General features: G+C 34.7%; 3 protein-coding genes across 4 annotated transcripts; 1 reads left to right on the forward strand and 2 right to left on the reverse strand.

Annotated features, from left to right (window-relative positions):
• The first annotated feature begins 189 nt into the window (after nt 1–189).
• LOC123309699 (soma ferritin-like) lies at nt 190–4,076 on the forward strand. The gene is made up of 3 exons (XM_044892924.1): nt 190–792; nt 3,749–3,835; nt 3,889–4,076. Exons 1-3 carry the CDS (start codon nt 253–255, stop codon nt 4,057–4,059), a joined length of 798 nt encoding a protein of 265 aa, XP_044748859.1. The 5' UTR covers nt 190–252; the 3' UTR covers nt 4,060–4,076.
• A 66-nt stretch (nt 4,077–4,142) lies between these two features.
• LOC123309698 (nuclear pore complex protein Nup50) lies at nt 4,143–6,752 on the reverse strand. The gene is made up of 2 exons (XM_044892922.1): nt 6,283–6,752; nt 4,143–6,227 (listed from the first exon to the last, which is right to left on the reverse strand). The coding sequence occupies exons 1-2, from the start codon at nt 6,439–6,441 to the stop codon at nt 4,767–4,769; spliced, it is 1,620 nt and encodes a 539-aa protein (XP_044748857.1). The 5' UTR covers nt 6,442–6,752; the 3' UTR covers nt 4,143–4,766.
• A 4,292-nt stretch (nt 6,753–11,044) lies between these two features.
• LOC123309945 (zinc finger protein sdz-12) lies at nt 11,045–22,310 on the reverse strand. 2 transcript variants are annotated; one of them, XM_044893255.1, is made up of 7 exons: nt 22,008–22,310; nt 20,921–21,117; nt 20,351–20,562; nt 20,033–20,288; nt 16,804–17,098; nt 14,108–14,564; nt 11,045–11,758 (listed from the first exon to the last, which is right to left on the reverse strand). In XM_044893255.1, exons 2-7 carry the CDS (start codon nt 21,061–21,063, stop codon nt 11,514–11,516), a joined length of 1,608 nt encoding a protein of 535 aa, XP_044749190.1. In that variant the 5' UTR covers nt 21,064–21,117; nt 22,008–22,310; the 3' UTR covers nt 11,045–11,513. The 2 variants fall into 2 exon arrangements, with proteins under 2 accessions (XP_044749190.1, XP_044749191.1); XM_044893256.1 differs by lacking the exon at nt 22,008–22,310 and adding an exon at nt 21,520–21,884.
• Between the last annotated feature and the right edge of the window lie 4,746 nt (nt 22,311–27,056).

Raw genomic sequence — 27,056 nt, forward strand, 5'->3', positions numbered from 1 at the left:
AGTGCGAGTGATATTTTAGAAACGTAATTAGTGAAGGAGAATTAAGGAAGTCGTAGAAAAAATAAAGTACACAAAACTAATGCGTGAAGTGTTTCACTTTACGCACTTGTTAATAAAAAAAACTATATCTCTATGAAAGTATAAAAAAAGAATTTCATCTTTTGCAATTTTGACACTTGATTGGATTATTTCTATCAAAATGATTAATCTACCAGTGTTAGCAAATTACTCATAATCAGTAAAATTATAGTTATGGGATTCCTGGGAAGAGTTTTGTTTAGAATAAATTCCAGAGAAATACTTCCGAATCACCTCAGAAACGTCCCCATAAAACAAAGAAAATTTATTCTCAGTAATAATAAGGATTCTGGAAGAAATAACTCAAGTTTGGATTCAGTAGGTTCCGGTAAAATTGGGAAAAATGATTTCTTTCGTATAAAATACTCGACTTGCAAATCAAATATGAATCAGAATAAAATAGGTAGACACCAATATCATGAAGATATTGAAAAAGCTATGAATCAACAAATTTTAACGGAATTCAATGCAAGTTACTCCTATCTTTCAATGTCTGCGTATTTTGGCAGAACGGACATTGCCCTGCCTGGATGCCAAGGATTTTTCTATAACATGTATTTGGAGGAGGTTGAACACGCTGTTGTTTTCATGAACTATCAGCTCATGCGGGGGGGACAAGTTATCCTGTTTGGAATTGAAGCGCCAGAAAAAGATTGGGGAAGTATCGATAAGGCTTTCGAAGCAGGACTTCGTCTTGAGGAGACCGTCAAAGAGGTATGCATTTTTGTAGCGAAAACATTAGATTAAGTGAGATTAGTAAATTATTGTGTGAGACCATATGGTTCATTTCTATTATTGTGGAGCCATTTCAAATTTGGTGGCTCAGACATATAGATTTTTATCTTTACCGGCTTATTACTATAGAAAGACACTTATAACTTGTCTTGGTTTAGAAAACTCCTTCAGAGACGAAAAACAGGATCTTGCCACTGTGGTTATTCAGCGGCCACATCCTGTGCTCCCTAGTTCAGCCGTAGATATCTACTTGATAAGCACCTATCTCTGAAAGTCGAGATGGCTTATCTTATCTCATACTCGTCGAACGCTGTCAAACCATTTTTGTATACCCTAGACGTGATAATTGAATGTAACTGTCGCATTGAAGCGCTCTTTGGCCTATCTTTAACCAATAGCTGCCGCAATATTGCGAAATTATTATTGGTTGGTCAAATCAATGCCACCCCACACACACATATGGAATCTCCCCCAAAACCAAAAGCAGTAGTGGGAACCATAAATCATCTGTTCTAATTATTTTCGACTGATGCGTTAAGTATCATAGACTTCGGTGACCCTCGGCCCATTGAGGTCGACTACAGTGGCTATACTAGGTTGGAACTATTTAGAAGGGGACTACAGGGATATCGAAAACCGTTAGAAATACAGGGTAGCTTAAATTACGAAAAAGTTGCGTTATTCAAGGATGAGTGGGTGGGTATAAACAGATCCCAAATATCTCTGATGGTTCCTGAGATATCTCGAAAAAACTGAAAATCAAGATTATCATTTTTTCGTCATAACTCATTTGTTTTTGGAGATAACTACCCGGAAATTCGGTGTGTAGTCATAATCCTATATAGCGATTATACTGGTGTACTACTTTTTTGTAATTTAAGCCGCCCTTTATTTTTAAGGGTTTTCGACATTCCTATAGTCAGCCTCTAAATAGTTCTAACCCTATGGTAAATAGTCACTGTAAGGTCGGCGAACTCTTGGCTCCCTGATCAAACTTCAAACTTCATGGTATGCTGGATGCTGTGCCCACCCACGTGTTTTTATACCACGAACGTTCGGTCGGCGTCTTACAGTTTGATTATAAATTAGAATCCCTCAATGATCTTTTGAGCCGGGATGCCAGATAAAGTGGGATTCCTCTTAGCATTGATGATCCGGCCACACCTATGAATATACAGGGTGATTCAGACCTCGAGGCGAAAAATTGAGGAACGTATACAGGGTGCTATTCTTGATGAAAAAAGTAAAATAAAATTTTTGGATATTGTCTTGTTTCCGAGATATGAGTGTTCAAAATTTCTGCATGTCATTAATTTTAAACTTCAATAGCTGATAAAAATACAGAAAAAATTAAATAAAATGTTCAAAAATGCCTCCATTAGCATCGATACATGCTTGGCAACGCAGAATATATAAGGGCAATTGCATGTTTTGCCTATTCTGAGTGGATTCGACTGCATTAATAATTCGTTAATTGTCCTTTATCATTAATTTCCACTGCGTAAACTTGTTGTTCCAAATGTCCCCATACAAAAGAATCCAAAGGATTCGGATCAGGTTGATCTCGCTGGCCATAGCACCTGACCACGCCGACCAATCCACCCACGCCATTGAAATTTTGGTTTAACCAGGCGACAAACATTTCATCCAACAAGCGGTGGTAATTTATGAAATTTAATTGGTTGCATACAGACACATTATTGTGCAGAAACTTGGATACGAAGCCTCATTGGCCAAATTTTTTTTTGTGCAATCAAGAATATTAGTCTCCATATGTCCCTTAATTTTTCGCCTCGAGTTTTGAATCACAGTGTGTATACAGGGTGAGTATTTGTCTCGTACAAATATTTTAACAGTAGATTCTTGAGGTTCAATGAAAAACATTTTTCCTTTACCATTTTTCTGAATTGGCTCAGTTCAAAAGATACAGGATGTTGAAAAACCATAAAAGAATGTTATCTGTTGTTCTATCTCACAAACAGTTTTATCGAATGAAATGAATTTCGGAATATAGTTTTTCATTATTTGATTATTTTTCGACTACAAAAGGATATCACCCACGTCTTCCAATTTTCTCATTATGACCATTACGTACCATAAAAATGCCAAGAATTCAAAGAACCCAACTCTTGAAACTAAATTGAACGCTATCTGAATATTTGAACGTTTTGTAAAATAATAGTATTCTTCATATTTTCTCGTATATAATGCGCCATTTTCGAGTAATTTGATGTTCAAAAAGTAAAAAGGATCTGTGATATTCGGAAAATTGGATACTTTTAAAAGATCCAGAGATGTGTACGGTCACAGATTTAGCTGTTATTCTGAAGGTAATTTTGTTTTTCCAGGGGTGGCACAGCTCATTAAGAAAACTTAAAATGGCTATATATTTTTTATCAGGGCCGAATCGGAAAAAAATGGTATAGGAAAAAAGTGTTTCTTTTGACCTCAAGAATCTACTGTACGAGTCAAAGACACACCCTGTATATGTTCAGGAGCGAAACGTTCAACCGCCGGGAGACTCCTCGGTGGGAAAAGCCTTCCTGTATCCAATGTATATGATTTGTTCAAGTTTCACAGGAGCCAAAAAGTCTTCTAGACATCGAAATTCTCATTTCTATAATGATTGTGAATCCAAATCGAATTCATGCGTTCAAACGAGGAGAAACTGGCTTGGTAAAACGAATACAACATGATTTTCTTAAGCCACTATCTGCAGCCTACTATAAATTAATCGATTTCAGAGGGCAAGACCTTAATAAAGTAAAAAAAGAATATGTTTAAAACAATTTGAAATATCCCAGTTTTTCCCTAAAGAACATTGCAGATGTTCTAGGATAACTTAACAAAAGCCACAAATAAAGACAAATTTTTATGTGATCCTGATTGTAGATCAGTGCTTTAACATTTTTACTGAAATTGAATCACTTTGTAGAAAATATGCTCATTAGTTGAAGAAGCTGAAAAACATCATGACCATCAACTGGTAGATTTTTTGACATCAGAGTATCTCAAAGAACAGGTATGTTAACCATGTAGTGCTATGTACTATTAAACTTAAATCCTTTTTTTCAGAATGAATGTATTCAAGAAATGGGAAGATTTGTCACCAGAGCCAAAAAGATGGTCAAGGATCCTAATGGCGAGTTCCTATTCGATAGGCAGTTATTCTTGAACTATGTGAAAGACAAAAATCTTATGTTTCGCTCAAATCTACCAGATAAGGATGATAAAAATTATAAATAAAAAGAAATATCCGCATACACATTTCATTGCAATTCTCACGCACTCATTTTGATGATGACGGAATCAAAAACAGAAAGATGTAGTGGAAATAAAACTTTTTAATTGATTTACGCTTAAAAAAATATACAACTTACAGGATGATTCATCGAAAAATTGATGACAATGAAAGAGGACTCGATATAAAATTAATCTGAATACAAGACAAATGGGCGAGAAAATATTGTACAGCTGCAGATCTAATTTTGATATACAAATGTTGAACATGAAAAAATGATTTTTAATTGACAAACACTATTTGCAAGAATACATTATGATGCCTCATGAAAACTTAACCCTTTGGCTGAGGAATTTTCCACTTTAAGTTTCTCCATTGAACATAAGATGTCATTCATCTGGTATTTTTTATTATTCAATAAAAATGTCTTAGGTTATAAGGGTTACCCCTTGGTGATATACGGCACTCCAATGAATTGTCAAAATTCTTAGTTGCCATTGGTTGCTCGGCAAACCTTCACACACGCTGTTTCTAGGAAACCATTTGCCTGCCCTATGGTAACCAACAATTTTGACAGTTTGTTAGAGTACCCTATTACAAAAAGGATATCAATCATACTATTCTATGATTAACCACCAAAAAGCAGTATACACAGTTATCAACAGTTACATAAATTAACAAGTTTTCGTCATCTCATGAATTGTAGCAATGTTTATTTTTTATGTTTCTCCAGAGTTTCTAGCAATTGATCTGCGTCTTCACCAGTTTTCACCTTGATTAAAACAGGAATTGGAGGAGGTTTGGATTCAGGCGTTGGTATACATACAATCATGACGTTATTTTTACCCATTCTCTGAGTAGGTATGCTTTTCGATAATATGAAATTACATAGGACATTCGCTAGTGAGTTGTGCGCTCTAACTATAACCTGAATTTTGTCTGATTCTGGAACAGGCTTCAAAAAGAGATTTCCGACTCCTTTTTCTACAAAGGTGCCATCTTTCTTCACGAACAACTTACAGCGTATCGTGTAAATTTGCCCTTCTTCCTCAACTTCTTTGACCTCAACCTTTGGGGGTTCCTCGGATTCTTCTTCGTCTTTATTTTCTTCATTATTGGAAGTACTACTAGGAATACTACCAAAGTTGATTGTACTAGGAGTACTCAAAATAGGATTCGAAGTGAAACCCTGTAAACTGGAAAATCCTGAACCACTGCCTCCGAAACTGTATTTAGGCTGTGTTATTGTGTTAGGAACGTCACTTACAGTAGATGTGTCAAATTTAAAGGACGATTGCTCAGTTTTACTGGTAGAAACATTGAATGAGGTATTTGTAGCACCAAATTTGAATAGGGTCGATGGAGTAGATGACTCTACCTTCTCACTAGGATTTTTATCACTTGACGCAACAGTATTACCAAACTTAAATATGGAAGTTGCTGGTAAATCAATTTTATTAGAAGAGACATTTTTTTCAATGGAAGATGAACTAAACTTGAAAGAATCGGATGGAGTTGTAGTTACCTCTGTTTCAGGTTGTTTTATGATTGTAGCACATATCTTAGATTCATTTTTTCCATCACTCCCAACATTATCAGATTTATGGTATTCTTTTTCAATTTCATCGAAAAATTTCTCATAATCTTTGAATATAGGTTGTAAATTGATCAAAGGATTGTCTTCAACATGCTTACTGATCCATTTTGCAACACTCTCATTTAGACCTTTTAGTTTTGCATAATAGTGATCAATATTTTCTGAAGTCTTCTCATTCTGGATAGTGGTCTCATCTTTTTTATTCCCTTGGTTGAATAATGGATCTCCAATATCACCAAATCTGAATGATGGTACTGAAGTAGTCACTTTATCATCAACCTTAGAATTAGTACCTCCAAAACTAAACATTGGACTACTCTTCTCTTCATTTTTCTTAGCAGTATTTCCAAAAGGTGAACTATTTTCTGTCTTCCCCATTGCATTCCCAAAAGTGAATAATGAAAATGACTCAGACTTTCCATCTCCTTGATCATTAGGCTTAGTACTCATTCCATTAGTTTTTGAAGCATCAGGTTTCATATCTGACAAGAAACTAAACAACTGATTAGCCGGTTGATGTGATTTCGATGTGAGATTAGCCAAACTAGCTGGATTGAAGGCACTCATTGATCCTTCCTAAAAATGAGAAAAATAAATTTTGATTGTGAATAGTGAATAGAAATAATATCACCTCAGGGGGTTTAGTGATTCTACGTTTAGCTGTTTTAAACACTCTTTTTTTTAAGAGTTCCTCAGAGGCTTTGGTATATACACCACTCTCTTCTGCAGGTTCATCCTTATCCCAATTATCTCGATTTAGTTCTGAAGTAGCTCTCCTTTTTCCAGCCATGAAGAAAATATAATTTTATTACATAAAGCAACTATTTTGAGGTTAGGGCTTTCACAACAACCTGTTGGACACTTGTACGACTGAGAAAATATATTCAAATAGAAGTTTTTTTAACTCACGAAAACAGAGTTGAGTATTAATGATGGTAATTAATAGTTATTTAATAAATAGAATAATTTGTTGCTAACAAAATATGTGGACACTCTTCTTCTAGCGTGTCGTGTCAAAAATGTTTCAGATTTCAGAGCCGGACAGCATTTCCTGCTTTTCCATTGGCCATTGAAGAACTAGGGCAGCCAACATTTCGGTCGAAGAGGGTTTCTTAGAGGGAAAACAGCGGGTTTGGGTTTCAATTCTGTTATCTTTGGGTTTCGTTTCAATGTTTCATAAACGTTGATTGCCTTAGTTAGTCTAGTTGCAGTCAACCACATGGCTGTCTTTCGGTTTCCAGAATAAAATCACTCGAGACGTATTATCATCAATTCATTAATTATCATTAATTCAAAAGCAGATCTCGATCCATATTGCCAACCAAAAAAATTTGAATATTTTTGCTATTTGGAAAAGGAAAATTCAGGGTTCGCTTTATTTATATACAGAATTTTTCACAAATAGAAAACTACATTTTAGAAGTATAGATATTTTTTAGGTGAAAATAAGGCAAATTTGTTATATAGAAACTTTTCGTATTCTCATCCCTTGTTTTGATACTGCCTCGCAAGGTCTGAAATGAAAATTTGACCGCTACAATTTTTTTCACAAGTAGAGGAAATCTTTCTATAAATAATTAACACACCAAGCATATTTTGTAAGCCGCATACAGGGTCTTTATAAATTATTGCAAGCTCAAAAGGTTTCGCCTTCAAACATCTTGAAATTAAGATTCTAATTAATTTTAAGATTAATTTAATTTCGGGTGGGGCCTTCTTTACATGTTTGTAGAGCTCTTTCTCTATTCGGCATTGTGCCATTGGGGTTATATCAATGAAAGTTGGAAAAAATCTTTTGCCAAATATGTCTCGCGAGCTCTTGTAATGTTTGCGGTGGGTCAGGTTAGCGGTGTTATTGCTGTGACATTGCAGACCAAACATGTTCCATAGAATTTTGGTCTGGAGAAGGCTTTCGAAGTAATTCATTGGGAGGAATGTGAATAATTGATCAATTATTAGGCTAAAAATTCTGAATCATTTTGAGGTTGGGTTAGGCTGAGTTAGGACAGTGAAAAAACAATCTCATAAATGAAAATATCATTTTTGTCGATTTAAATATAAGTTTAAAGGACCGAAAAGTGAAAATATAATATTTCATAATAATATAATTATATTTTGATGAAATTTTCGAAAAATCGTTTCTCTCAAATTAAAAGTTTGGCGGGACTGATAGTTGTACGAATAGATTTTGTATCTTCTCCTGCATCCAGGAAAAAATCGGCAAAAAAATCTGACGTAGGCACTTTGTCAAATTCGAGATAACGCACTTTACAAAAATTAAAAAAAATCATAACTGCCGAACCATAAGTTTCCGCAGATTGAGACTATTACGATTCGATTCCTTATAAAGAATTCTATCTATAAAAAAATAATCATTAAAATCTGAGGTGGGGCATAAATCGAAGTTTTGCCGGTTAAACAGTTGTACTTCAGGTATCACCAATTTTTCCCACCCTGTACAACTTCGAGTATTCAACCCCTAATGGCAAATCTGAAAATTTTAATTAAAGTGCAAAAAGTGAGTGTTTTTTGAATATCAATTTTGTGTGTTTTTTTATTCATTGTGTTTTTATTCATGTGTGTTTTTTTTATTCATTTTTATTTCATAAACATCCTGTATTCATTTAATAATGAAGACCAAACTCAGCAAAACAAGGGAAGTAATAATAAAAATAATAATCAATAAAAAAGGAAAATTTTATTCTAACCCTCTACCACTTTATTATTGCATTTTCACATTTCTGGATTATAAATAATTGAGAATAAATATGTAAGTTTGATTTCGCTAAAAAATTTCATCACAAAAATGGAATTGATGGAATGTGGAAACTTAATCTAAAAAGTGTTCAATATAATTTTAAAACAAATTATTCATTGTTTATAATACATTCGCTCTCATGTTTGCAATTGATGTCCATATGCAGTTGTATAAGTTGTAGAAAATGTCAACAATATGTGCAATTTAAATTTTAAGGATAATCATTTGATAATTTGAGGAGTCGTTTTCATGAAGAAAAAAGGCATGAGTAAATGGTACTCTTCATTTTTGTAAGGCACTGCAATATAAATATATATTGCACTAAATTAAATTAAACAACATTTTTCAATAAATAAATACTGTACATTTTTGTAAACAAATGGAATGTAACTTATTAATACTTATGTCTTATGCAATAGAAGTTTTACATGGACAATCTTATAATTTCATTTATACATTTCATAATAAAATACCTAAATTTATTTCAAGTGTATAATTACTAATATACAAAATAATTCTAAAATATAATAATATATCAATTTCAATATATGATAACAAGTGGACGGATTAATTCTCGCTATAAGGTCTTTAGTTCAAATACCAATTAATCAAACCAAAAAATAGGTTCCGTATTTACAATAAATATAAGGCAATGATTTGAATACAATCCAAATACATTAAAAAATTTCATTTCGTAAATGGTTCATACTACTTGTACAGAAGTATGTATTACTCATGTGATCCAAACATTTTACAGAATCTCTGTTTGAGTTGAAAAATTTTCTGGTGAAGTATACAGAAATATTTTGCATTTTCAAGTATGAAAATGTGGATATAAATTTACCCCAAACTTTGGACAGAACTCGATAATATTGTTACCTACACTAAAAATGGACTAAATTTTTAGATTTTGATTATTTGCAATATAAGTGTAAAAAATTTATGGTTCCTTCATTTACTATATAAGGCAAGTTTTTTCAAGGCTGGAATGTTCTTTTTTATGGACGGATATTTAATTGATCAACACGTGTTACCAAGCAAAAGGAAAAAATTGATTTGATTCAGATTCAGTTTTACATTATTCAAAACAGATGAATGAGTGCAATGTTATTATTAAAAATGCACCTAGAGCATCTTGATGATTTTTTGATATAGAAAAACTGAGCCATTGATCAAGAAGCACAAAAACGCTTTTACCAATGATGATCTAAAAAGTTTTTTTTAAATCGTAATCACTTTCAGCATCATAAGAACAACGTTTAATCATATTTTAACAATATTATTATTATTATTATTAAAAAAAGAAAAGAGAGGAGGTTTACACCTATAAACTCTCATTTAATACAATAAAAAGAAAAAGAAATATATCAAATGCACGCAATAAGCTAATAACATCTTCGAAGATTCTTTTAATATTTGTCTGAAATTAGTTTTGAATTAATAAGATTACACCCATCAACATCTTGGGAATTTGTGCACCATGTAATTAACGGTTACTCACTGTGATTCAGATCATAAGAAAAAAGTTCTTAGAAAATGTAAATATGGAAGTGCGAATACAACTCAAACCCCGACGAAAATGGAATGAATTGATCATCATAAATGGATCTCATGTTCTGGCAAGTGGATAATAGAGAAAATTAATTAGCCAAAAGGCGAGATCTATTTATTATTGATATTAATTCTATGATTTCACCAACTGATCCAATGAGTAAGAGACCAAATTTCGGATTTTTCCAAAAACGATTTTTCTTTTCGTTAAAGAAATGAGCGATATTTATCTGCTGCATGATTTTAATTGTAAAATTTTGAATATCTCTTCGATACCTATAAAAATAGGTTGAATTTTCGTAAGTTATTTAAGATATGATATGTCGTGAAAATAATGAATTTTGCAAATTTTGGGGATTGCCGAAGGAAAAGTATAATTTCTGTGCTTGTTAAACAATATACTATGTATTTATCAATGACTTAATTTTTATTTCCGCTTTCCTATTCAAATGCATACTTATCAGAATGTTAAAAATCTGGCTTCATTGTAGTTGTAGGTCGTTTCGTACTAATGTAAACATTAAAGTGAAATTACCGGATGAAAAATGAAATAACGACAGTAAATTCTTCTAATATTAAGAGCACTTCATTTAATGGACAGAGATGAATTCATCATTTCGACTAGAACTATTCAGCGTATGATCCAAGGCTAAAACTTTCTTCAACTTCTGAAGTGAAAACGTTAAAAGTTTCATCCGTAGTGTAGGTTTACTAAGATGAAGGGGCGCTTTAAATTATCTATCTCAATAACAATTTTAAACTAGTTACTTAAAAAAATTATCGGTTTTTTTGAGCCTCTTTTCCCAAAATCTCTTCGGAAATTGTGGGGATAAAACTTTGTAGAATATGTTGAGCTATTGTGGGATCCTCACTATCTTAAGTGATAATTGCATTCAGATGAAATGGCTCGATGAAAAATGGTTGTGAAAAAAGGTATCGGAAATTCGTTAACACAGTCAAACTTCGATAATTCGACAGTAAATTAAAGCTATTTATCCATAATCGATGTATGAAGTGACCATAATCTATTCGTTTACTTGAGCATTATGAAACTCATAAATCACTTGTGACTGATGAGCCATTATTCACTGATTATCTATCCAACATTCATTAATCACTGATGCTTTATGCTCTATTATTCACTGGTGTATGAAACTTTATGGTCACAACCATAGACAGAGGCTCTGAAAATAGTGACATTGAAATGTTTGAAGTTGGCGTAGGGAGAATTGAAATGAATAAAGTTTATTGAAAATGAGGTGACATTTTCACAATCGTGGATAATGTATAATACTCTCATGTCATAGCTACTACTCACGACGATTTACTAAACAGCATCCGCCATCATAACATTGTCCAGTGTTGCAGGTATAAACTGAATAATCACTCAAAAGGGTGGTTATATTTCTTATTAATACGTCAAAGTATTTGTAATTTGTTTTATCGAAGTTTGACTGTATCACTTTATCATTATTCAAGATAAATGAACGATTAGATTTTGGTGAAAGTACAACTATCAATCAAGATACTCTCCTAATTCGCGGTATTTTGAGCTACTGGTGACTTTTGCTCAAAAGATGCGAGTTGAACTCGTAAACATTGCAACATTGCTCACCGCAAATGTTGCACTTCCAGGGGTTAGCGTCCGAATGGCATCCTTTATGGAGAAAATACAATGTTTGGTCGGGAAATGAAATGCCGCAGAAAACGCACTGGAGGCTTGTCAAAGATCTTTTGCCCAGCGTTTTCCATAGAGATGAGTCGGATGGCTGTTCGGTGGCCGTTGAGGTTATAGCACCTGAAAAAAATTTGATGGATCGATATTAGGAACCTTTAATTCCGTTGATATCCGAGACATTCTATAGTTGGGGAGCCGACGATGCTAAATAGGGGTTTACTCGTGCGTCATGGAGACCTAGTGGGCTTTGAAGATAAGATGGTAGAAAGAAAAATTTTGTTTTATGATGTATGCACTTTCAACGGTAGGGAAAGCGTCTGCAGGGTCTCAAAGATGTAAAAAAAAATCGTCAGGTGTTCATACTCGAGCGTGTCAGGTTAAGATACTGTATATGCCCTATGTGTCTCTAATGATAAATTCATGTTAATCTGACAGTTTGCGTGGTGGGGCTGGCCGTACGCAAGAGTTGAAAATGGTAAAAAACATTTTTTTTCGAGCGTGTCAGATTTTTAGAGGATATGTTAATTCGACCCAAAGGATGGGCAATCTCGGTGTTGCAGAAATGTTGACCCATTAATTTGACCACTAATCCTAATTGAGGGAGTTTTCTCAATCTGACAGTTTGAAGATGATAACAAGGCATTTTTTAAAATTATTTCTCATCCTGTACCTGTAATCGTTTCTGTATTCACTGTGAAAGTTGTAGATAAAAAATTCTATACAAGTTTTGCCAGAAGCAATTTTTCATACCCTTAACTGTTATCGAGCTAGAAGGTGATGAGGGCGAGGATCTTAGCCACACATGCGAAAGACCAAGATCAATGTAGAAACCCAGTCTAATGTACAGGGTGGGCAAAATTGGTAATTGGTAATTCAGGTGATATCTGAATTACAACTTTTTCAACCCAACGAGATAGAGGAAAATGCATGGCACATTACGGTCGTCTTTTTTCGGGAATCTAATAATGCCATCAACTGCATTACTCTATATCCTCATGTTTTAGGATTTTCAAAATTGAAATTTCAACTTTGGTCATTATCTCCGTTTCTGTTTAAGCTAGGATATTGAAATGAAAACATTATACAGATACTTTTTTGATAGCAATCCAGTGGCGTACTATGATTTTTTCCAACAGGTATATTTGCTGAGCTATAACATAAAGATGTATTTTTTCTTATGAAAACAGTAGACTTAGAAAGACTCAGGGTGATGCATAATATACTTCTGAAACGTTAAAAAAATGGCGATTCATTTCATTTTAAAATACTGTTTTCATAAGAAAAAACACAACTATGTTATAGCTCAGCAAATAAACCTGTAGGAAAAAATCTTAGTACGCCACTAGATTGCTATAAAAAAAGTGTCTGTATTGTGTCTTCATTTCAACATTCTAGCACAAACAGAAACGGAGATAATGACGGGAGTTGAAATCGTCAAAATTTCAATTTTGGCCTATAACTCAAAAACAAAAGAAGATAGAGGAGTGCAGTTGATGGCATTGTTAGTTTCTCGAAAAAAGACGACATGAATGACACATTCATTTTTCTCTATCTCGTTGGGTTAAAAACTTGTAGTTCAGGTATCTCCAATTTTGAACAGCCTGTACATTCATCGCCATATATCTCCGAAAGGTTCAAACATAAAAAAAAATGCTTCGGACAAAATTTGTAGAAAATGTTATGGACTACAACTTTTATAAAAAAATGTGAAAACAATTTGAAGCCCAGAAGACGAGATAATTCATTAAACTGATTTTTGTGACCTTTATGGCCAGTTTATATTGTTTCGGCTCGATGAAACTATCAGAATATATATTTTCTGTTAATCTTGAATCATTAGCTTCAAATTAAGCCACCGCGCTCGAGAACGTACACGTGACGTTTTTTTGTGCAAGTTTGGCGCCCTCCCACAAATTTTTGTCACGCTTAAATTGTCAGATTAAGAGAATGTATACTATTCAACATGTAATTAACTACATATATCTTAATCCGACACACTCGAGTATGTACAATGATCGTTTTTTTTTTCTACTTTTCTGACACGCTGTCCTAGACAATTCCCCCTATATACAGATCTAATTTTTCGTAGAGGTACTCTACAGAGTCCAAGGTATCTCCCTTTATATTAATCTGACACGCTCGAGTAAATCCCTCTTGGGCTCCCCAACTACTATGGGTATCTAAGAACCCTTCGGAAATAATTGTCATTCAATCAAATAAATAAATAAATAAATGACAAGAATTTCATGAAATTGTATTGAAAATGACACCCCGTTCTAGTTCTATATTTTGTACGAAAATTTGCGTGCAGTACTACTCAATATTGTATTTGGTTTGGCTAATTTCACATTAATCTTTCGACTTTTTGAAAACACCAATTTTTCTCTCAAAACATGACCCCCAACTGATAACCAGAATATTTCCAATACTGCTTCCCTTGGAAATGAAAAAACATAATTGTTCACTTACCATTTGTGGTGGTCGATTCGTTTGGTGAACTTTCCGAATTATTAGGCGATGCTGTGGATCTACCACGGGCACTACTGTTACTTCGCGATATGATTTTCCTCTTCAAATCGTCCCTCAGCAGACTTTTCAACGGAGATACTTTGATCAGGGAACTGAGACTACTCGAAGGAGTGGTTTGTGCCGTTCCTGGAGGCGAGCCACAAGAATTTATGGGGCCGTTTCTACTGCCGGACTCGGAACCTTCTTCCCCAGGCTCCTGCTTTATCGGTATGAGGGATATTGAGGGCGTTATACTGGTCTCCTGATCTACTCGCAGGGAATTTGTCTGAGCATGAGTGCTTGTGGGCGCGTTCGAGTTTGAATCTCCCGATTGTGGCGAACCTGGACCGTCGCCATTCAATCTAGAAGTGGATTCGGAGTTTGCACCCGACTGACTGTTTGTTCTTTGAAGGTCAAGCTGAAAAGAAATCCATGATTGACATACAGATACAATAATAATCTGTGCTGCAGAGCTGAAGAACCATCAATTATTTTTGGCCAAATAGGACATGTTTTTCTGGGGAAGAGTGAAATATTTAAGAACATGCATCTAATGCATCTAAATCAATGCAAATATCCATCCTCCAGAAAAGAGCACTCCGAATTATTCTCAAACTGGGATACAGAGAATCATGCAGAGGAAAATTTAGAGAAAATGGAATTTTGACTATCACAGCAATGCACATACAGGAATGTCTGATTTTTGTATTCAAAAACAAGAACCTTTTTGAATTGAACTCATCCAACATATATAACACAAGGAAAACAAATCTAAAATATCCAATTCACAGAAGAACATCTACAGAGAAAGGACCCAAATACAAATGTATAAAATATTTCAACATAATGCCAGACACAATAAAGAATGAAACTAGACCAAAGAATTATAAGAAACAAATATACAAGATGCTGCTCAACATAGAACCCTATAATGTTGAAGAATTTTTCAACGCGGCTAAAGATTGGAAGGATAGTACAGCTGGATAGCAGACTCTGTGCTTTTGATTTTTCTTTTTTGACGTAATTTCATTTCAAAGTCTACTTTAGTTAACATTGTAACTTTTATCTGAAATAAATATTATCTTATCTTATCTTATCTTATCATAGATATTGATCAAAATTTTTGGGATATTGACTTTAAATTGCAAAAAATATGTTAATAAGATTTCGGTGATGAAAATTCATATTAATATGATTTCAAGTTGCAAATTAACTTTAGCCTGTAGGTCTGCAGCGTATACAGGGTGTTTAAAAAAATTGAGCATTTCATAAAATAAGGATTTTATTCCCAGAGAATTCAAGCATTTTAAGACTATCCATACAATGTATGGCCTCCACGGGCATCAATAACAGCTTGACATCTTCTTTGCATACTACACACGAGGTTGTTGAACATTTCTTGAGGAATTTGGTTCCATAAACGGGGCAGAAGTTTTCTCAGATCATTTAAGGATTCTGGGGTAGGTTGATGATTTTATCTAATCTTCTTTGGAGCATATCCCATGCATGTTCTATGCAATTCAAATTTGGTGAGTGCGGAGGTATTGCATGGTAAATGTGGAATACCAAGCTCCTCGCGCTATGGCTTCACCGTGCGGTCTAGCGTTATCGTCTAGAAATTGAAAAGTTTCACCAATAGCAGCGTGAAAATTTGGCACAACATTGTCAATGACATGCTCCCTATAATGTAAGGCGGTCATATTCCCAGGACAAATGTGTAGATCTGCGCGCCTGTTGAAACATATCCCGGCCCATACCATAACACTACCCCCTCGGAATAGATGGACTTCTTGGACATAGCGACTATTACGGGGTATGCGTGGGATTGTCCATACCCTTATTCTTCGAGAATCTAAAAATCGTCCATATCTGGATTTATCAGTGAAAAGGACATTACGCCATTGATCGTTCCAATTGACGTGTTTTCTTGTCCATTCCAGTCTTTGACGCTTATGGTCACGTGTTAATGGAATTCCACTTAATAGACGTCTACAACCTAGATTCACCTCTCTCAAACATCGTCTGATGGTTTCGATGGAAACTTGGACCCCATCTGCATTTTGAAGAGTATTCCGTAGCATTCTACACGTAGATGTAGGGTTTCTTCTCGCCGAAACGGTGATGAAACGATCCTGAGCAGGTCGTCGCCCACCAAGCCTTGGTCTTTCCAACACGGAACCTGTCTCCGTGAACCTATTCCAAAGTCGAGATATCACACTTTGGCTCACTTGGAGGCTTTCCGCCACAACAACCTGAGTTAGGCCACCTGTAGCATTCCGATAGCCGTATTAGCCTCAGCGTTTGTTAATTTGCGTCTTGGCATTTTCAGAAACTCGTTTCAAATCGAAGCCGTTGATAAACTGACTTCATTTCAAAATAAGAACATTCATGAAGCATATGCAAAGAACCAAACTTCAGAAAAGAGGCGACCAGATTGACGAAATGTCTCATACTGATTAACTGATTTTTATTGAATCGATTCAAGTTGTTTTTGAGTTTTATATGATTTTACAGCGATTTTACATACTCTTAAAAACGATTGAATACGATATCCCTAACTCTTGTGGAGCAGTTTATAAATGATCTAGTTCATATGGTATGGTTTTCTTCTATTTTCAGCATGATAGATATTCCCTTATGTTGATATAATAACTCACTTGTAATGGTGAAAATACCGGGGCAGGTGCGTCCGACATACTAATCTCAACATGAGGGGTCAGGAAATGCATAGGAGGTGTAGCGTTGTCCGTGGATCTTGCTCCTGTGGAATCTCCTGAATCACTATAGTTGGCCGCATTACTATTACCTCCAGTAACGCTAACAGATACACTACTTGTCAGATTACTCAAGGATGTAGTGATAGAGCCGTCTATGGGGAAACCTTGTGCTGCGGCTGCCAGAAGGGAGGCTTGAGAACCAGCTGGTCCCGGATTATCCAAGTCTATTCCATGTCTGTGTGGAAAAATTCAGATTTTATTTGCAAACGGTCCCCTCAGAAGGATGATAACGTGATTATCATAAATGGGGGCTACCGTTTTTTTGCTCACCAGTTGGCGCCTTTGTAGAGTGAGGTCCTGAACATAGACAAACTAATGCAAGATTTGTTTGTCTACGATGACGGGAACTTGTCATTTCACAGATCATAATATTGGAGAAATTGAATATATAAATATTTGGTTACTAATCAATATCTTGTTCGTCATGTGTGTAAGTCCCTTTCTGACAATGATTTGGCTTCACTTCTTTTATAGCATTAAACACGTAATATCAATAAAAGTATTATAGATATATGGAGACCATAAACTTAATATTAATCATATAGTTGAGTCTATGATTTGGACCTCACGCTACACTAGCACATCTAGTGGCGAATTCACACGCGGTAGCCCTCATTACATCATAATTATTATCCCTATTCTCCTAGGTACCAGGATAATACCTGGTACGACATTTTTTATACGAGATTAATGAGTTCAGGTAGCATTCGGTTACTAGCGACAGTGTCGTAGCAGCCAAACGGCCATGGTTCCGTCACGCCGCTTGACCTGTAACTACCCAGTCTCTATACAGGGTGATCCTTTGACAAAAATTTTGACAGTGGATTCTTGAGGTCAAAAGAAACACTTTTTTCCTTTATCAGGTCGGTTTAAAAGATACAAGCTGTTGAAAATACATGTTATTTTTATTTCTCTCTTAAACGGTCTTATCGAATGAAATGAATTTCGCAATACAGTTTTTCATTTATCTAATGAATCTTTTTCGAACACGAGATATCACCCACGTCTTCCAGTTTTCTCTTTATGAGCATTACGTACTGTGAAAATACCAAAAATTCAAAGAACCCAACTGTTGAAAGTAAGTTGGATGCTAACTGATGAATATTTGGACTTTTTGCAAAAAAAAAGTATTCTTCATATTTTCTCGTATAATGCGGCGTTTCCGAGTAATTTGATGTTAAAAAATAAAAAATATCTGTGGAATTCGAAAAATTGGGTACTATGAACTCTTTTTAGAAAATCCAGAGATGTGTAGTGTCTCAGATTCTGTCATTATTCTTAAGGTGATTCAGTTTTTCTAGGGGTGGCACAGTTCATTTTTAAAAGTTAAAACGGCTATATCTTTTATCAGGGACGAATCGGAAAAAATATTTCTTTTGAGCTCAAGATTTACACGGTAAGCCACTTTTTTGTATAATTTAGGCGTTTGTCATGAATTCTCTACGATCTACGATATGAAGGATAGTACATTTGAATGACAACCCTAACTTATTGTGTCAGGAATGAATAGTGCTTATGTTGCTGAGAATGATTTGGTCATTAATGGGGTTTTATCAAACCTTTTTTTATTGCAGGGATGAAATCTTTGAACTTATTGAATACTTTTTTCTATGTATGTATTTTATAATTGTCATCAAAAACATGCCCTTTTTATAGTTGTGTAGGTAACCGATGAATTATGTGAAATAAAAATCACAATTACAGAAATAAGGATCTGATTGATTTGTTCTTTTATCAAAATCACTTTCTGCTTGAACTTTTATATTGAACAAAATTTCTCAACTTTAAAATATGTGCTGACAATAACGTTTCATTGTAAATCTTTTTTGACGCTTTTATTATGACCTCAAGAGCAATAGTTGTCTAATAAAAAAAAATGAAATATAACAACGAGCATGAAGCTGCGGGTGGAACTGAAAATATCTAGTATGCGGCTGACAAGTCATTATGATTTTTGTAGTAGCCAATTCTCATAGTTTAACATGCCAACAATATGCATTTCTTCACCTCTTCAACACTTCAAGAAAAATAATAATTTTTTTTCTCATTTGTGACAGCGTGTAACTTTTCGAGAAAACACCTAAGAGCTTGAGTTTATAATCATGAAGGTCCTTTAATTTTCTGAATACTTTCAGACTTATTTGGTAACACCCTTTACATGATTGAATAAGGAGTTTAAATAGTTTTCTGAAGTAATCTCATATAGGGTGCCTCATTTGAAAAAAAAAACAAGATAGCTAAGACTTTCTTAAATTTTTAGTGTTGCTTTTGTGCTTTTTGAAATATTCTGTTTGTGAAGTTAAATATTCCTGAAATTTGTTTGCACAAACTGCAATTTCAAAATGAAGGTAACCTATTAACAGTGTTTTTTCTGAAAATTATCAATAAACTCTAAACAGACTTGACAGTGTTCATGACTCTTGGAAATTTTGGGCTAGGAGAATGATTCAAATTTTGGCGCATATAAACTAGTGATTTTTAACTCTACAGGCTGGTCTGAAAGTGATGGAACCGCTAAACATAAACGGCGTATTTGAATTCCTTAAAAATTGTTGAACTGTTAGAAAGCCCATTCAATTAGAAAACTTTCTTGTCTCTTGCAAGATGTTGAGGAATAAAAATATTATTGAACAAGTTTCGTATGGTATGCTACTTGATAATCACAGGTGGCTGATTTTTCTCAATATCTTGTGTTTTATGAGAAAAATTCGAGAGACAAGAAAGTTTTTCAATTGGATGAGCTTTCCAACAATTTAACAATTTTCAAGAAATTCAAATTAGCAGTTATGTGGTTCCAAAGACATTGTGGCTCAGTAAAAAGTGTCTTAAGGAGATTCATCGCCAAAATAGGTATCGTAAAACATCTGTACAACTCGTTTCTGAGATATAAAGAAAAAACTATGTTTAGGGGCGAAATTCACTAAGCTTCAACTCCAAAAGAAGAGGTCTATTGGCAAAAATCAAAAATAGGGGTCTCCTAATTTTGTCTCCAGAATCTGTGACCAAAATTGTTGCACTAATTTCGGACACCCTATGGAGTATACAGTTTCTCTGGCAGACACCCTGTAGAGCCAAAAAGGAAAGACCAAAGCAAAGTGTAGGTACTTACCGATTGAAAAAATGTACCCGTAAGCTTTTCATCGACCCTGCCCTATAGCTACAAAGGGGGCAGGATTTTACCAAGTCATGTTGTCCAACGTGTTCATTCTGGAAATGGGCCCTCATAGCGATTTGCCTCTGAAAGCCTCTGTTACATATGGGACAGTGATAGGGTAATGTTTTGGTGTGTGTGGTGAAATGTTCTGCTAAATGATCTTTCCTGAAGAATCTTTTCTGGCATACCCGGCATTCATATGGTTTCACTCCTGAAATTTTTATTTTTCGATTGAAACTGAGTTGTTGATAAAAGGAAAGAGACTCTTCTCACCTGTGTGCCTCATTTTATGCCTTCTCATGTTTGCTCCATTGGAAAATTTCATGTTGCAAACATCACACTCAAACATTTTCCTATGCGATCTACCGTCTGCCGGTGGGTTATTATTTTCTACTTCCATGTCTACTTCGTTGGTCGAGTGAGCTTGGGAAATATGAGCATTTAGGGCTACTTGATGGATTGCTTCAAAATCACATTGGTTGCACCTTAAAAATAATTCGAATGAGAGGATAATATATTATGAAGGATTATTAAACACACATACATGGTCACGATTCATTGGGCTATAATTTTCTCTTATAAATTACAATTGAGAAGCATTTTATATGTATTTAACACAATTGAAGTTTTGTAGAAGAACAAGAAATTTTTCAAAAAGGGGATAAAACTTAATCCAAATTGATAATAGTGGTATAATTCCTTTGATTACATTATATTATATGAAATCTCTATGTTAGCAAAATATCAACAATAATCAATAATAATTATTAGCATTTTCAAAGTACAATGAAGCAAAAAAAATTGTGACACTAAAAGGAATTTTTTTTTGCAAAAAAATATTACCTCAAGTGACTGTCTGCTGAATCATAGGCGGCATTTGAAGCAGTCACTTTCTCAGCATCATTCTGATCTGCTTCATCATCTCTAGAAGCAATTGTTAATGCAGAACCTGAATCTGCTTCATTTTCTGCTGCAGTGTCTGCCATAATCACAGTTAGTATTTAAATAAAAAAAGGGATTTTCGCGACTTCCATTAATATCTGAAATGTAAGAGAACATCACTGAATTTGTGTATTGTCTAGTTTTATAAATGAATTAATAGCCACTAATTACCCACATAAAAAACTAGCAGAAAAAATTTAGAACTATGTATCTGAATAGAAAGTTATTTAAATGTCAGTAACTAAAAATTGTTTGTTGTACTCAGAATGTTTTCTTGACCACTGTGGTCCAGGTCAGACCAGGTAGTTTATTCCCTGGGATGCCAAACCCTACACACCCCTTCCCAAATTCTACCTGGTTTGTTTGAAGGTGCAATAAATTACACCTGTCTCAAAAATCTGGAATGCAAGTAGTACTTACATTCCTATAGGAATGCAAGTATTTCATTCAGTTTTGAAGGGAAGAAATAGAATTGTTGAGGGAATATAGCTAGCACTCACCACATTAAAAAATAAAGAACATATTCTTAATTCTTGCTATGGAGAAACGTGTAGAATTGGAAATGCTGAGCAATTTTTCTTCTTAACTAGAACGGACTTAAGTGACCTCTTTTCCACAGTGCACTCGTTTCCGACGATTTACCTACTTTCGCGAGTAATAACCCAAATTTGAGTATACTATTCACCAAAAGATACTTGTATAACTAATTACATCGCAGTTGAAATGAACTGAACGTGCATTTTAGTGTATTAATTTCGAAACTGAAATATAAAAACAACAAACAATTTTGACCGTCTTGATCGGGCAACGTAGACATCAGAAAGTAACGTTATATTTGGGAACGGAACCGTATTCCTACGACACCACAGGGAATCTAGACAGCAATGCAATAAACTTTATGCACTAGATAACAACAAATGATCGAAAAATGTATTATTATTAATGTTATGATCATAACCTAACCTTCAAAGTAGCACTATTATCCTACCTTTCACAATTTCAATGGAATTCCAGGGATGAAATTAAAAAAATCACTTAAAATTAAAACCGAAGGATTGAACACTATAAACTACATCAAAAAACACCTGTAAGTATACGGAATGACCGCTTTTCGGCCATTCCAGAGTTGACCTGACAGAGGAAGTGGGATTTTTCAGGGCCGGATCGGCTCGGGAAATCGTGTCACTGAACGGAACGGGTTCCATGGTAAAGTTGGGAGAATGGGATCACAACAGGCGCTGAACAGCCCGTTACCGTTGTAATACTTTCGCGTTTCGCATCCTACTTTGTGTTGTTAGACAGGGGCGGTCTTAGCCTTCTCACGTTTCGCAACGATTTGACTATTATTCGCGATATGACCGGTAATTGCGTAATATGCCCCTGTGTTTCTTAGGAAATTGTGTATACAAGCTAACAATTATAAGTCCGGCAAATCGGAGTTCGTGAAGTTTTCAAATCTCTTCGACAGTTACGTCAGAGTATCAAAAATTCTCTGTAAGTGGAACTGAGTCGTTCAGAACACGAACAGAGCTGGCCAGGGGCTGGCCAGAGCTGTGTGGGGCCCCAGGCACTAGGGATGAATCCTCACCGGGCCCTTGCCATAACAATTCAAAATAGGGAAAAAAAAAAAGTTTTATCAACATATGCCAGAAAGATGATTCACGAGATCTAGTTCTAGATTGGATATAAATATGGAAATGGCATATATTGATATCAAGGAATTTTTTTCCATTCCTTCATAAGAAAATTGGAATTCTTGAAATGAAGAAAAATTTTTTCGTATCCACAGTTCCCACAAATTTTCAACTCTCTTCAAATCCAAATATAAAAAATGATCGTCATCTTGAGTGGGGATATAGGAATGGCACTTATTTTTCTCATTGAACTATTTTTGTGAGGCAGTTACTGATGATTAATAAGGACAATAAGGTAATTTTCCTTCGTATGGAAAATTATCTTGAGATGATACTTTGAAATTTTGAAAATGATTCAATTTATTTTAACATAACATATTCGATTTTTTAACAAAAGCGAGAGAATTGTATATAAGAGGGGGTTTCGTACTACTTTTTCATTAATTTGAACATCATCCCTGCAATGGAAAACGAGATGAAAGATCTGAAAAATTGCTTCAAAACCCGAAATAAAAAAAAATTGGATTCTTCGCATTGAGGAAGATAATTATCTCATTAGATCAATATTCAACTCGAATTTTACCCCCTTCAATACTACAAATCGAATTGTGTGGATATACTGGATATTAGCACTGAATTGATTTAGTAATGAAAAAATTGATTATTCTTTGCACCGAACATATATCATGCTGATGATCGGGGAGAGGGTGGCTATTTTCAGACTATGGAAAATGATTCGATAATTGATATCATTGGTTTTATAGAAAAAGTCAGCCGAGGACAACAAGATACATTCTTACCACATCGAACATAGAATGCTATCTTCATTTTCACCCCTAGTGAAGATCACCTGATAACAAATAACACAATCATCTTATGAGGAATAATTACGATAGCAACATATTGAGCTATATTTTATATAAGGGAAATCCTGTAGGAATTGCAATAAACTGGGGAAGGGGAGGCCGCGAAAGCTGTAGAAAATCCAGACATTACTCAAATTCATAGTTTGCATATTAAACGTACAAACAAGGCCCGGGGATTTTGCCCATCCCTCTGGTCGGCCCTAGACACGATCACCACTAATAGGGAACCTCAGTTGAGATAATATTAGGGAACAATACTTCCCCATCGAATCCGAAGCTGCTTCTTGCTGGAGATGAAGATAAAATAATCCCATACATATTCGCATTAAGCATGTCATAATTATTACTCAACAAGAAAAAAGTTTATGGTGGATGCGCTCCCGTGGTATGTAGAGGTAGTATGGAATGATTGATCTAAAAATAACTGATGCCATTGTTGCACAGGTCAGGGATATTAATGAGCAATTAAAAAATGTGGTAAAGTATAGACCCTCAGATGTACCTATGAGTCATTTTTTTCATAATGACGTCTCTTATTGGTCATCAGTGAACTCGAAAATTGTTAAACTGTAGGCCACTTGACATAAAAAGGTAAAATTTAAAATGACAAATGAGCCGAGAATATATATTCAAGATGCTCATTAATTTCTAGAAGATGTATTGAACAACTTTCATCAGAACAAAAACACCGTCAATAGTGTCAGTACTTCAATTCCCCTATGCTTCACAATGCTATTTTTCCACCTTATTTCTAAAACGGGGGTATGAATTCATCCCATTTCAAAGATGTACATTCAGACGAAAAGAACAGCGATCCACATTTCGTTTTTGCAAAAAAAAATGAATATTTTTCTGCTAAATACAGAAGAAAATTGATAGAAAAGTGATGTCTGAAAAATCAACGTGAATATTTTCTTCACAAGATTTACCGCCACTTAAAAATATACATAAGTCACTCTACGCAGTGACTCCAACTTGTAAGGGCCAGGTAGGGTGACTGTAGTAGCCAGGTAAGTGCAGCGACCCCCTCTGCCTTTCCCTAATAGAAGCTCGATCCAAAGATCATAATCTCCTCCTCTAAAATCTTCGGTTCGACCCTTCCGAAAAACATATAACTCATAAAGCACGAAATTCACAATTGGCATGAGTGTTTAGGGAGAAAACTCATCTGAAGCCATCTAGAAATCCGTTTATGCACGAGGTATTTTATTTAGGAACCGTTGTTTTCATTTAGAAACGCAGGCGCTCATAAGTTCTACAATAATAAAATATCTACTATCTATACTATATCTAAGTTATATTGTCATCCATTTAACACTTCGGCAATTTCAAGTAACGCAAAATATTTTTTATTATCAGATTACGCTTGATAGTTTTTGTTTGTATGAAAGAGCTGAAATTTTTCCACTTTAGAGGTGTCTACATAGTTTTAGTGGTCAGTTCAAAAAGAGAAAATGAATATTTTACGTCAGAAACCACTAATTTATATGGGGTTTTTATTATAATTCAATTCAATGAGTTCACCATCTCGGAAAGACAGAAATTTTCAATGGAGCTAGATCCGGTGATCTAGGGGGTCACTCCGATATATGTCCCCTTCATCAAATCCAGGCATGAGGAAAATTTTCATCTAAGAACTGAAGCACCGGTTGAACGAAATGATGTGGAGCGCCATATTGTTGGAAAATGATCGTTTGTGGTCTTTTGCATTCTACAATTCTTGCACAAGGGCTGGATAAATAGCGTTATTGAATAGAACTAAATAAATTTGACGAGTGAGATTAGCGGGTATAAAAATAGGGTCGATTATGTGATTTCCGTAAGTACCCCCCCAAACATTTAATTTTTGGGAAGCTGAGTATGCACCTCACGTAATAATCGTGGGTACCACCCAGAGCAGGATTCGAACCTACGACCCCCCGATTACCGGTCAGGTACTCTCCCGTCGTAGGTTCGAATCCTGCTCTGGGTGGTACTTTTTTCAGAATTCAATTCCTGTCTGCATGCCGCTAAAATCTTTCATTTCATTATATTTTCAGACACTAAACTATCATCATAATCTTGGGTTTTCATCTGACCAATACAGACAGTTATGTCAGTTTAGAATGCTGTCAAGGTAAAATGAACACTTGTCCGAAAAACAGATATCGAACATGTATACCTATACTTCATTCACTTTTATTTTAGCAGTCGGTTGGCCATGGAAATTTGACACATTTCACTCTGTATAGTACGAAAATGTGGGGTTATGAAGCTTGTCAAAACACTTTTGGGTTTTAAATCAACGCTATGTTGCCCGTTCTACGTAAAAGTTTCTGTTATTACGTATTTCATCACAATGTCGAATCTCTTCGGAAAATATGTGACGAACATAATTGAAGTTTATACAAACTGATTGAAGGCATACCAAATCCAGTTATTTGCATGGAAAATACAAGAGATGAGTATAATATCATATAATAATATGCACTAGCTTGAGGACAGTTAATGTTCGTTATCTTCTTTGACTAAAGTTTGAATACGTTACATCAGTTGTTGATTTCAGAAATATTAACCCGAAGATTAAATGCATATGATGCAGTGGTTGGGAATGGGTATCTCCCGAAGGAATTAACGTTAATTCCTTCAGATAATTACAAGAATGTTAAATTATTTCACAAAAATCATCTTGCATCAATATAAGTAAAAAGAATCAAAGGAAGTTTCAAGTCAAGATGAACTTCACCTTTGAACAAAAATTTCACATGAATAAATAATTAACAGAACAATTGGCGCGTATTTGTGGCTATACATTGATATAATAATAATTATTAGGTATTTATTATTGGTACCCTAATACGTCGTTTACAATATACATTTACACTATACAATGTATAGGACAAGTCAAATGAAAAATAGAAAAATCAATTTTCGGGAACTTATTCTACGATGACATTCATCGAAAATCCTGTAGTAAACTTTTCGCATTAATTTACTCAAACATAAAATTCTCAAATGCCATCTTTTTTTTGGGTCTCCCAATAGGAGGAAATTCTTTGTCATCCTCTTCATTCACAATCTTTCTGATTGTGGAAATATTCAGCTGAAATGTAAATCGTTTAGATTCAGATAAAACATTATATAAATTCCCTTACATTGAATATGTTCGCTACCGTCTGACGTACTGTGGATTTTAGAATATCAGGGTATAACTATTTGAATGAGCGGACCTGAATTCTAAATAGCACTTCCTGAAACCCTGTCTCTTTTTTTCAATCACTTTCGGCATTTTCGTAATTAAAATTGATATTAGTTGTGGCAACGGCGTTATGACATTAACGACATTTCATGAGTGCCAACCTTACTCCGTTCTAGTTACAAAAACTTGAGAAGATTATTTCCTAGTCAACCGACTGCTGAAATAAATGTGAATAGAGTATAGTTTTGATTTCCGTTAATCATTTTCACTGACCACTTGACAGAACTGGTGTTGGCGATCGGGATCATTCTCATTCAGTTCCTGAACCAATCGTATCATTTAAGGATGAAATTCTCATG

The sequence above is a fragment of the Coccinella septempunctata genome, chromosome 3, assembly GCF_907165205.1.
Source record: "Coccinella septempunctata chromosome 3, icCocSept1.1, whole genome shotgun sequence".
Taxonomy (NCBI): Eukaryota; Metazoa; Arthropoda; class Insecta; order Coleoptera; family Coccinellidae; genus Coccinella; species Coccinella septempunctata.